Below are 13,120 nucleotides of genomic sequence, written 5' to 3'. Positions count from 1 at the left end.
AGTGAAGAAGTATAAATGGAGAAGAGTAGAGGACCCAGAACAGATCCTTGAGGTACTCCAACAGACAGAGGCATTGGAGAGAAGGAGTCGCCGGCAAATGACACATAAAAAGACCTGTGAGAAAGAAAAGAGTAAATCCAGGAAAGAGCAGTGTCACAGAGGCCAAAAGAGCTACGGGTCTGTAGGAGGAGGGGGTGGTCAACTGTGTCGAAGGCAGCTGAGAGGTCAAGTAAGATGAGTATGGAGTAGTGGCCAATATTTTTAGCAGAGAGAAGATCGTTAGTAACCTTGGAAAGGGCAGTCTCAGTTGAGTGTTTGGGGTGGAATCCAGATTGCAGGGGGTCAAGCAAGGAGTTGGTGGACAGGAAGTGGGTTAGGCGATTGTAAACTAGTTTTTCAAGGAGTTTTGATATTAGTGGAAGCAGTGATATGGTTGTCTGGTTATTTACCACTGCATATAGATATTTAAGTTAGAAATGAAATCCACGCCTACTTTGTTGAAAGGTCCTTTGCCAAGGACAAAAACCCTTTGCATTGGTGGAGACTCAACAAAGATAAATATCCCATGCCATGTTTGAAGTTGTTTTCCCTTATTTCTCCTGCTGGGGACAATTACAGCAGATATCAAACAGGCAATAAAATAAACTATGCAATTAAGGCTATGTGGAACATAATTATTGTAACGTAATTATCTAACAGAGTTTCCACACAGCCTTTGTTTGCACAGTCTGTTTTATTGCCCACTACTTTAGAGAAACTAAAATTACTTTATAGAAACTAACGGCTAGATTTAGAGTTCTGCGGCCAAAGGGGTGCGTTAGCTACGCGTGCTTTTTTTCTCCCGCACCTTTTAAATACCGCTGGTATTTAGAGTTCACAGAATGGCTGCGTTAGGCTCCAAAAAAGGAGCGTAGAGCATAATTTAACGCCACTGCAACTCTCGATACCAGCGGTGCTTACGAACGCGGCCAGCTTCAAAAACGTGCTCGTGCACGATTTCCCCATAGGAAACAATGGGGCAGTTTGAGCTGAAAAAAAACCTAACACCTGCAAAAAAGCAGCGTTCAGTTCCTAATGCAGCCCCATTGTTTGCTATGCGGAAACACTTCCTAAGTCTGCACCTAACACCCTAACATGAATCCCGAGTCTAAACACCCCTAACCTTACACTTATTAACCCCTAATCTGCCGCCCCCGCTATCGCTGACCCCTGCATATTATTATTAATTCTAATCTGCCGCTCCGTACACCACGGCAAGCTACATTATAGCTATGTACCCTTAATCTGCTGCCCCTAACACCGCCGACCCCTATATTATATTTATTAACCCCTAATCTGCCCCCCTCAACGTCGCCTCCACCTGCCTACACTTATTAACCCCTAATCTGCCGAGCGGACCGCACCGCTACTATAATAAAGTTATTAACCCCTAATCCGCCTGACTCCCGCCTCACTAACCCTATAATAAATAGTATTAACCCCTAATCTGCCCTCCCTAACATCGCCGACACCTAACTTCAAGTATTAACCCCTAATCTGCCGATCGGAGCTCACCGCTACTCTAATAAAATTTTTAACCCCTAAAGCTAATTCTAACCCTAACCCTAACACCCCCCTAAGTTAAATATAATTTTATTCTAACGAAATAAATTAACTCTTATTAAATAAATTATTCCTATTTAAATCTAAATACTTACCTGTAAAATAAACCCTAATATAGCGACAATATACATTATAATTATATTGTAGCTATTTTAGGATTAATATTTATTTTACAGGCAACTTTGTATTTATTTTAACCAGGTACAATAGCTATTAAATAGTTAAGAACTATTTAATAGTTACCTAGTTAAAATAATTACAAAATTACCTGTAAAATAAATCCTAACCTAAGTTACAATTAAACCTAACACTACACTATCAATAAATAAATTAAATAAACTACCTACAATTATCTACAATTAAACCTAACACTACACTATCAATAAATAAATTAAATAAACTACCTACAATTATCTACAATTAAACCTAACACTACACTATCAATAAATTAATTAAATAAAATACCTACAATTATCTACAATTAAACCTAACACTACACTATAAATAAATTAATTAAATACAATACCTACAAATAAATACAATTAAATAAACTAACTAAAGTAGAAAAAATAAAAAAGAACTAAGTTACAAAAAATAAAAAAATATTTAAAAACATTAGAAAAATATTACAACAATTTTAAACTAATTACACCTACTCTAAGCCCCCTAATAAAATAACAAAGACCCCAAAATAAAAAAATGCCCTACCCTATTCTAAAATTAAAATAGAAAAGCTCTTTTACCTTACCAGCCCTGAAAAGGGCCCTTTGCGGGGCATGCCCCAAAGAATTCAGCTCTTTTGCCTGTAAAAAAAAAACATACAATACCCCCCCCCCAACATTACAACCCACCACCCACATACCCATAATCTAACCCAAACCCCCCTTAAATAAACCTAACACTAAGCCCCTGAAGATCTCCCTACCTTGTCTTCATCACACCGGGTCCCGATCTGTCCAGAAGAGTCTCCGATGTCTTGATCCAAGCCCAAGCGGGGGGCTGAAGAGTGACGTCCATCCTCGGGCTGAAGTCTGGATCCAAGCGGGCGCTGAAGAAGTCCATAATCGGGATGAAGTCTTCTATGAAGCAGCATCTTCAATCTTCTTTCTTCCGGAGCTATCATCTTCCAGCCGACGCGGAACATCCTCTTCTACCGACGCCTACTCGCCAAATGACGGTTCCTTTAAATGACGTTATCCAAGATGGCCTCCGTCGAATTCCGATTGGCTGATAGGATTCTATCAGCCAATCGGAATTAAGGTAGGAAAATTCTGATTGGCTGATGGAATCAGCCAATCAGATTGAGCTCGCATTCTATTGGCTGATCGGAACAGCCAATAGAATGCGAGCTCAATCTGATTGGCTGATCGGATCAGCCAATCGGATTGAACTTGAATCTGATTGGCTGATTCCATCAGCCAATCAGAATATCCCTACCTTAATTCCGATTGGCTGATAGAATCCTATCAGCCAATCGGAATTCGAGGGACGCCATCTTGGATGACGTCATTTAAAGGAACCGTCATTCGGCGAGTAGGCGTCGCTTGAAGAGGTTGGATCCACGTCGGCTGGGAAGAAGATGGCTCTGCTCCGCTCCGTAAGAAAGAAGATTGAAGATGCGGCTTGATAGAAGACTTCATCCCGATGATGGACTTCCGACTTCAGCCCGATGATGGAGTTCTTCAGCCGCCGCTTGGATCAAGACTTCGGACCCTCTTCTGGACTGTTCGCTGAACCCGGTGAGGTGAACACAAGGTAGGGAGATCTTCAGGGGCTTAGTGTTAGGTTTATTTAAGGGGGGTTTGGGTTAGATTAGGGGTATGTGGGTTGTAATGTTGGGGGGGGTATTGTATGTTTTTTTTTACAGGCAAAAGAGCTGAATTCTTTGGGGCATGCCCCGCAAAGGGCCCTTTTAAGGGCCGGTAAGGTAAAAGAGCTTTGAACTTTTTTAATTTAGAATAGGGTAGGGCATTTTTTTATTTTGGGGGGGCTTTGTTATTTTATTAGGGTGCTTAGAGTAGGTGTAATTAGTTTAACATTGTTGTAATATTTTTCTAATGTTTATAAATATTTTTTTATTTTTTGTAACTTAGTTCTTTTTTATTTTTTGTACTTTAGTTAGTTTATTTAATTGTATTTATTTGTAGGTATTGTATTTAATTAATTTATTGATAGTGTAGTGTTAGGTTTAATTGTAGATAATTGTAGGTATTTTATTTAATTAATTTATTTATAGTGTAGTGTTAGGTTTAATTGTAGATAATTGTAGGTATTTTATTTAATTAATTTATTGCTAGTGTAGTGTTAGGTTTAATTGTAACTTAGGTTAGGATTTATTTTACAGGTAATTTTGTAATTATTTTAACTAGGTAACTATTAAATAGTTATGAACTATTTAATAGCTATTGTACCTGGTTAAAATAATTACAAAGTTGCCTGTAAAATAAATATTAATCCTAAAATAGCTACAATATAATTATAATTTATATTGTAGCTATATTAGGGTTTATTTTACAGGTAAGTATTTAGCTTTAAATAGGAATAATTTATTTAATAAGAGTTAATTTATTTCGTTAGATAAAAATTATATTTAACTTAGGGGGGTGTTAGTGTTAGGGTTAGACTTAGCTTTAGGGGTTAAAAAATATATTAGAATAGCGGTGAGCTCCGGTTGGCAGATTAGGGGTTAATGTTTGAAGTTAGGTGTCGGCGATGTTAGGGAGGGCAGATTAGGGGTTAATACTATTTATTATAGGGTTATTGAGGCGGGAGTGAGGCGGATTAGGGGTTAATACATTTATTATAGTAGCGGTGTGGTTCGGTCGGCAGATTAGGGGTTAATAAGTGTAGGTAAGGTAGCGGCGACGTTGGGGGGGCAGATTAGAGGTTAATAAATATTATGTAGGTGTTGACGATGTTAGGGGCAGCAGATTAGGGGTACATAGGGATAATGTAGCTGGCAGCGGTGTACGGAGCAGCAGATTAGGGGTTAAAAAAATTTAATAGAGTGGCGGCGATGTGGGGGGACCTCGGATTAGGGGTACATAGGTAGTTTATGGGTGTTAGTGTACTTTAGAGCACAGTAGTTAAGAGCTTCATGAACCGGCGTTAGCCCAGAAAGCTCTTAACTCCTGTTTTTTTTCTGCGGCTGGAGTGCTGAGGCGAGCTGGGGTGGACAGGGGAGAATATGTACGCCCCTGTCCACCTTTGCTTGATAAATCGAGCCCTTAAACAACAAATATAATTGTGAAAAAAAAATACATCTACATATTATTCTAAGGCTAAGAATACATCATTATGTCTAGCATCTGTTTACTATATTCTATTCCATACAGGCATAACATATCAACCTTTTGGAAATGAGAGTATCTTCCAGCAACACCCTTTTCAATTACTGTTATATACTTGGGTTCCTGTTCTCTGTGTAAAGCTATTAATAAGGCATAGTACAAATAGAACCTTGCTTGAAAAACTGACACATAGGGGCCGAATTATCATTGTGCGGGTGGACATCGATAAATGCAGACAGCATACGCTGTCAGAAATTATCATTGCACAAGCATTTCTAGTTAAATGCTTGTACAATGCCGCTCCTTGCACATTTGTGGCCAATCGGTTGCTAGTAGGGGGTGTCAATCATCCTGATCATATCCGATCGGGCTGATTGCTGTTCGCCACCTCAGAGTCTTATGACTGCTGCTTCTTAAATTCTGCTTCAGGCGGATCTGAAGCGGAGTGGGTCGGAAACAGCATCTGCTGCTTCATAAATTGACGCTTTAGAAGGTACAGACTGTCAGTTTTTCAAATAAAGTATTTTTTTTGCACTTTGTGTTATCGACTGCGACTGCAAGGAGAAAGTAACAAGCAGATCCCATTATTATTAGAAGTTATTTGTACCAACAGATTCCACAGCGATATTCTAAGGGATGAATTTAATTTAGTAGGTACCCAGTTTGTTCTGTACTGATACAAGAAATGCGTTGAAAGCTGGTGTACTACATTGCATGGTTAAATACAATAAAGTATGTATAGTGGCCAAATCACCTAAGCTCTCTATAACCTCTGTTTTGTGTTTGAGCATATGTGTGTTTGAGAGCAAGTCATTGTACATTGAATAATGAAAACATATATCATATACCCACAATCCCCCAGCTCCTATAGATGTGTTATTGATATGTTGATGCTGCCTTTAAACAGTACTGTCGGTCCTTTTGAATATTTTGCCACCTTTTTCAACATCATAACAGATCCCTTTTGAATATTTCACCACCTTGTGTTACTTTCGATCATTACGGACCATGTGAGAGTGTTCATGTATTTATGTGAACATGTGTGTATGTGTGTGAGTATATATATTTTTGTGCATGAGCATTTATGTGTGAGTGTTTATATATTTGTGTGAAAATGTGTGTATGTGTGTGAGCATTTATATTTTTGTGCATGAGCAGGTATGTTAGAGTGTGTGTATGTCCATATATTTTTACGTTTGTGCCTGTGTGTGTGTGCATGTACAATAGTATGTGTATTGAAATGTTTTTGGTGCATGTTGGAGGCACTGGGGGAAACAAAACATCACACCAGGGATTAAGTTGGGGAGAAGACTAGGCGCCCCACTAAGGCAAAACTTCACCAAATGTCACTGCTCACAACCATAAAAACAAAACAAAAAATCTCAGTACAGAAAAATATATTTTACAGAAAAAGCTTGGATCCTAACCCCAGATTTCTATGCTGGATTTTTTAATAATTAATGCACATTGTACCTGGAAGGATAGCACCAGCTACAGGGAATTAACCAACAAAGAATATATTGAACAGACACTGGATTAATTTACTGTTGTGAATAATCATACAAGTTATTCCTGAGACATTACAGACCACCATCCAAATTCAAAGTATTATATACTTGTTTTGCTATGTTGATGTACTTGGTACATTTTTGGACATGTAAAAAAAGGAAATTTATGCTTACCTGATAAATTGATTTCTTCTACGATACGACGAGTCCACGGATTCATCCTTACTTGTGGGATATTATCCTCCTGCTAACAGGAAGTGGCAAAGAACACCACAGCAGAGCTGTATATATAGCTCCTCCATTCTCTCCACCCCCAGTCATTCGACCGAAGGTATAGGAAGAGAAAGGAAACGCTAAAAGGTGCAGAGGTTACTGAAGTTTTTGAAAAATAAAATAAATTCTGTCTGAAAAGGACAGGGCGGGCCGTGGACTCGTCGTATTGTAGAAGAAATCAATTTATCAGGTAAGCATAAATTTCCTTTTCTTCTACAAGATACGACGAGTCCACGGATTCATCCTTACTTGTGGGATACAATACCAAAGCAACAGGACACGGATGAACGAGTGGGACAAGACAGATACCTAAACGGAAGGCACCACTGCTTGAAGAACCTTTCTCCCAAAAATAGCCTCATAAGAAGCAAAAGTATCAAATTTGGAAAATTTGGAAAAAGTATGAAGGGAGGACCAAGTCGCAGCCTTACAAATCTGTTCAACAGAAGCATTGTTTATAAAAGCCCATGCGGAAGCCACAGCTCTATTAGAATGAGCCGTAATTTTCTCAGGAGGCTGCTGTCCAGCAGTCTCGTATGCCAGGCGGATGATGCTTTTCAGCCAAAAAGAACGAGATGTAGCCATAGCTTTTTGACCCGTACGCTTTCCAGAAGAAACAAAAAATAGAGAAGATGATTGACGGAAATCCTTGGTCGCTTCAAGGCATGAACCACGTCCAAGTTATGTAACAGACATTCCTTCTTAGAAGAAGGATTAGGACACAAGAAGGAACAACAATTTCCTGATTAATATTCTTATTAGAAACAACCTTAGGAAGGAATCCAGTTTAGTACGCAAAACCACCTTATCAGAATGGAATATAAGATAAGGCGAATCACATTGTAATGCAGAAAGCTCAGAAAATCTTCGAGCAGAAAAGATAGCAATTAAAAACAAAACTTTCCAAGATAACAGCTTAATATCTATGGAATGCATGGGTTCAAACGGAACCCCTTGAAGAACATTGAGAACTAAATTCAAACTCCATGGCGGAGCAATAGGTTTAAACACAGGCTTGATTCTTATTAAAGCCTGACAAAAAGACTGAACGTCTGGGACATCCGCCAGACGCTTGTGTAGTAAAATTTGTCCCTTTAAGGAACTAGCTGATAATCCCTTCTCCAATCCTTCTTGGAAAAAGGACAAAATCCTAGGAATCACGAACAGATTTGAGTAAAACCCCTGTCCCTGTTCCAGTATTGGAACTGGGCAAATTACTCCCATGGTATAGAGGTCTTTTACACAGTGTAAGAACGCCTCTCTTTTTGTCTGGTCTACAGACAAACGTGAAATATGAAATCTCCCTCTTGGGAGAAAATCCTTGAATTCCAGCTGATACCCCTGGGTTACAATTTCCAATGCCCAGGGATCCTGAACATCCCTTGCCCAAGCCTGAGCAAAGAGAGAAAGTCTGCCCCCTACTAAATCCGGTCCCGGATCGGGGGCTGCCCCTTCATGCTGTCTTGGTAGCAGCAGCTGGCTTCTTGGCTTGTTTACCTTTATTCCAGGTCTAGTAAGGTCTCCAGATAGACTTGGATTGAGAAAAATTCCCTTCCTGCTTAGTGGAGGAAGAGGAAGCAGAGGGTACTCCTTAAAAATTTCGAAAGGAACGAAAATTATTTTGTTTACCCCTCATCTTAAGAGACTTGACCTGGGGTAGGGTGTGACCCTTACCTCCAGTAATGTCAGAAATGATTTCCTTCAATTCAGGTCCAAAAAGGGTCTTACCCTTGAAAGGAATAGCTAAAAGCTTAGATTTCGATGACACATCAGCAGACCACGATTTTAGCCATAACGCTCTGCGCGCCAGAATGGCAAAGCCTGCGTTTTTTACTGCTAATTTAGCAATTTGAAAAGCAGCATCTGTGATAAATGAATTGGCTAGCTTAAGAGCCTTAATTCTATCTAAAATGTCCTCTAAAGGTGTCTCAACCTTCAGGGACTCTTCCAGGGCGTCAAACCAGAAAGCAGCTGCAGTAGTTACAGGAACAATGCAGGCTGTAGGTTGTAAAAGAAAACCCTGGTGAACAAATAACTTCTTTAGAAGGCCCTCTAATATTTTATCCATAGGGTCTTTGAAAACACAACTGTCCTCAATAGGTATAGTTGTACGCTTAGCTAGAGTAGATATTGCTCCCTCCACCTTAGGGACCATTTGCCAAGAGTCCCGAACGGTGTCTGATATAGGAAACATTTTCTTAAGTTAGGAGGGGGAGAAAACGGTATACCTGGTCTATCCCATTCCTTTTTAACAATTTCCGAAATTCTTTTAGGAACCGGAAAAACGTCAGTGTAAGTAGGCACCTCTAGATATTTGTCCATCTTACACAATTTTTCTGGAGGAATTGTAATAGGGTCGCAATCATCCAGAGTCGCTAAAACCTCCCTGAGCAACAGACGGAGATGTTCAAGTTTAAATTTAAATGACGTGACGTCCGAATCTGTCTGAGGCAACACATTTCCTGATTCTGAAAGTTCTCCCTCAGACAGCAATTCCCTGACCCCCAAATCAGAGCACTGTGAAGGTACATCGGAAATGGCCAATAAGGCATCAGAGGGTTCAGTATTTACATTAATACCTGGCCTACTGTGTTTACCCTGTAAAACTGGCAGTTTAGATAATACCTCTGTAAGGGTAGTAGACATAACTGCAGCCATATCTTGCAGAGTAAAAGAATTAGACGCACTAGAAGTACTTGGCGTCGCTTGAGTGGGCGTTAAAGGTTGTGACACTTGGGGAGAATTGGATGGCATATCCTGATTCTCTTCAGACTGAGAATCATCCTTAGACACACTTTCATTACCTAAAATATGTTCTTTACAGTGTAAGGCCCTTTCAGTACAAGAAGGACACAATGTAAGAGGGGGTTCCACAATGGCTTCTAAACACATAGAGCATTGACTTTCCTCAATGTCAGACATGTTGAACAGGCTAGTAATAACCACAAAAGTCGTTAAACACTTTATTTATTGATGTAATTTTTTTTTTTTTTTTTTTTAAACGAGTACTGCACCTTTAAGAAATAAAAAAGCGCACAAATTTTCCAAATCTGCTTAAAAAGCTAACAAACCTCAATTTTAAGGTATTCCTGTCCTATATAGCAGTCGGATATTGCACCACAAGCAAGGGGCAAATTAACCCTCTTAAACTAGTAAATTAACACAGAAACCGTTAATGACAAAAACTTAGACAACCCCTGCACCTTGCCACAGCTCTGCTGTGGTGCCTACCTGCCCCCAGGGATATGAGAAACACTTCAATATCACTCCGGTAGACAATTACTCAGTTTGGGCCCAACCAGAGCTGAAGTCTGCTGCCTTCTTGACAAAATTAACTGCGCATCTGAGGCGCGAAAATTAGGCCCCGCCCATCATATACGATGTATTCTCAGCCTCAACAATGGCATGTAAAGCAGTTTAAAACTAGTCATGTGGATAAGCATCCATAAAATGTATGATTCTAGCCATGTGAACCCCCAGCACAATGTACAACAACCAGCCATATAACCTTTATGTCAATAAAAAACGTTAGGCTGCCCCAGTGTCTTAACCATGCTGCCATAATTTCTATTGCTGCATTTAGCCCTGATAAAAAATAATACACAGGATTTCAGTAATACCCCTTCTTATTTTTTCTATAGGATTACTTTCCCTTCCCTCTTTGGGAACTATGTCAGCCAGTTCTGATATATCACAGTCTCTTCAGAAATAAATGACTGAACATACCTCAATGCTGCTTGTAGAATGAAAACGTTCCCCACACTGAAGATTTCTCTAGTACTCCTCAGCCACACTGTGGGAACCAACATGGATCTTAGTGACATCTGCTAAGATCATCAACCTCAGGGCAGAATCTTCTTCCATATGCTGCCTGAGGAAAATAGTACTCACCGGTACCATTTAAAATAAAAAACTTCTTGATTGAAGAAACTAAAAACTATCATTTTAACACCTCTTTCACTTTACCCTTCCTATTACTAGCATAGGCAAAGAGAATGACTGGGGGTGGAGAGAAGGGAGGAGCTATATATACAGCTCTGCTGTGGTGCTCTTTGCCACTTCCTGTTAGCAGAAGGATAATATCCCACAAATAAGGATGAATCCGTGGACTCGTCGTATCTTGTAGAAGAAAGTGAGTTTTTTGCAAATTCAAGGAAGCTGAGACATGTGTGGTCTGCGGTTGGGATAGGTGAATGTGTTAATATTTGAATTCGAATGTTAGAATGAATGTTATTGTAGAAATTCAATTTGCATAATCGAATATTGATAATAACGAATATTCTTAAAAATTCTATTATCGAATGTTATTTACAGTTTTCGAAAGTTACTTTCGAATTTGAATGTTACGTTTATAAAACACAGTTGTAGACTAGAAATACTATTTCAAATTCAAATGTGACATTCAAATTCAAATATTACATTTATACAACACAGTTGTAGACTAGAAATAATATTTCGAATGTGACATTCGAATGTAGCATTCGAATATTACATTTAAAAAACACAGTTGTAGACTAGAAATACTATTTCGAATTTGAATGTTACATTTATAAAACACAGTTGTAGACTAGAAATACTATTTTGAATTTGAATGTTACATTCGAATTTGAATGTCACATTTGAATTTGAATATTACATTTCGAAATTGAATGTGATATAAAATACATAGCTAAACATTTTATTATTCGAACGAATATATTTTCAAATGTTATTGAAAAATTAGAACAAAAATTCAAAAATAGAATGTTTGAATGTTATATAAACATTCGAAATTCGATTTGAATGAACAAAATTCATTTTAAATTAAAAAAAATGTAAACATTCGCCAATCCCTAGTCTGCGGACTTTAAAGTAGAAAATAGGTCTGCTTCGCACCTGCCAACAGCCTCTAGAAACAGTATTGGTTGTACAGAGCCAACCGTATATAGATGCTTTAAAAAATATTCAGTTCTCTAAATAATTTTAGCAAGAAAATTAATTATGTATGAATGTCACTTACTTCTTCCAGTCACAACACATCCACCGGCCAAGGTCTTTGGCTGGCTATTCTGATATACATAGCTAGTGAATCGTTGCATTTGTTGCACAAATTGTTTTTCCAACTGATTTTGTGGCAGATTTTCCAAATTGTGAAGTTGCGATCCGTGCACCGGTTGCTCAAACACAAAACATTTGTGTGTATGAAAGAAGTGTTTGATACATTCTCTGGGTAAGTTGAAATCTGAAACTGTTTTTCCAACTCCTACAAATAAATTAAAAAAGAAAATGTCACCAGGCAATGGGTCTAATTTCCTTATTTACAACTAAAGATGTCTACAAGAATAGTGGCATTAAAGGGATAGTAAACCCAATTTTTTTTTCTTCAGTGATTCAGATAGAGCATGCAATTTAAGCAACTTTCTAATGTACTCCTATTATCAAATTTTCTTTGTTTTCTTGGTATCTTTATTTGAAAAAGCAGGAATGTACATTTAGCCACCAATCAGCAAACGCTACCCTGGTGCTGAACCAAAAATGGGCAATCTCCTAAGCTTACATTGCTGCCTTTCAAATAAAGATACCAAGAGAATGAAGAAAAACTAATAATAGGACCAAACAAGAACGTTGCTTAAAATTACATGCTCTATCTGAATCATGAAATTAAAAAAAATCTGGGTTTCCTATCTCTTTAAGTGCTTCAACATTTGTTTATAGGAAACCACTTTTACCTCCCAATAACGGGCACATTCAGTTCTCAATGCAATAAAAAGCCTTGGTATTACACATGCATTTAAAAAAATAACTTTTACCACTACAAGATTAATTATCACCTGCAACTTCCGCACATGCACATCAGAGGTGGACAGAGAACAGAACATGAAATTCAATTTCCAGGAGATTAGCAGCAGACATGATACTCTACATCGTATCATATCTGCTCGCACTTTGATAAATATGCTTCTGAGTGTAAGTTGTGGGTGCATGTATTACCATTATTTTTATTATTGTGGTAGGCATACTCACATAGTTAAAATACGGGGGTACTAGTACATCTGTTAATTTATTTATGGCCAAACGTTTAATGTACTTCGAGCAATACTTTAAGTATCAATTGTCTATAGGTCTTACTGGTTTGTAGGTAAAATAAAATCACAGCTTTGTATGATACTGGTAGCAAAGTACGGTAAATGTACTACTCAGTGGTAAAACCACTGCCCGGTTTCTATTTCTGTTAATGCCCATGAATATAATTTGCAGTAAGAGATCTTTACATAAGGCATTAATTAAAGGAAGATGAGACCCAAAAAATTATTTCATTATTCAGATCCTTTTAAGCAACTTTCCATTTCACTTAGATTATACCATTTTTCTCATTCTCTTTGGTATCCATTGTTGAAGAACAGGGAGGTAAACTCAGAAGCATGCTCGTGTCTGCAGTCCTATATGGAATAAATTTTGCAAGAGTTT

At 38.2% G+C, this 13,120-nt stretch overlaps 1 protein-coding gene across 1 annotated transcript in view; it reads right to left on the bottom strand.

Annotated features, from left to right (window-relative positions):
* Positions 1–13,120, bottom strand: part of LOC128638940 (guanylate-binding protein 1) — a 147,027-nt gene that overhangs the window by 69,554 nt on the left and 64,353 nt on the right. The window contains exon 6 of the mRNA XM_053691070.1: positions 11,673–11,915. Within this exon, the coding sequence (XP_053547045.1) occupies positions 11,673–11,915 (243 nt within the window). The remainder of the gene's footprint in view (positions 1–11,672; positions 11,916–13,120) is intronic.

This window comes from Bombina bombina, chromosome 8 (genome assembly GCF_027579735.1).
Source record: "Bombina bombina isolate aBomBom1 chromosome 8, aBomBom1.pri, whole genome shotgun sequence".
NCBI lineage: Eukaryota > Metazoa > Chordata > Amphibia > Anura > Bombinatoridae > Bombina > Bombina bombina.
Note: the sequence above shows the minus strand (reverse complement) of the source record. Positions and strands in the feature narration are given on the sequence as shown.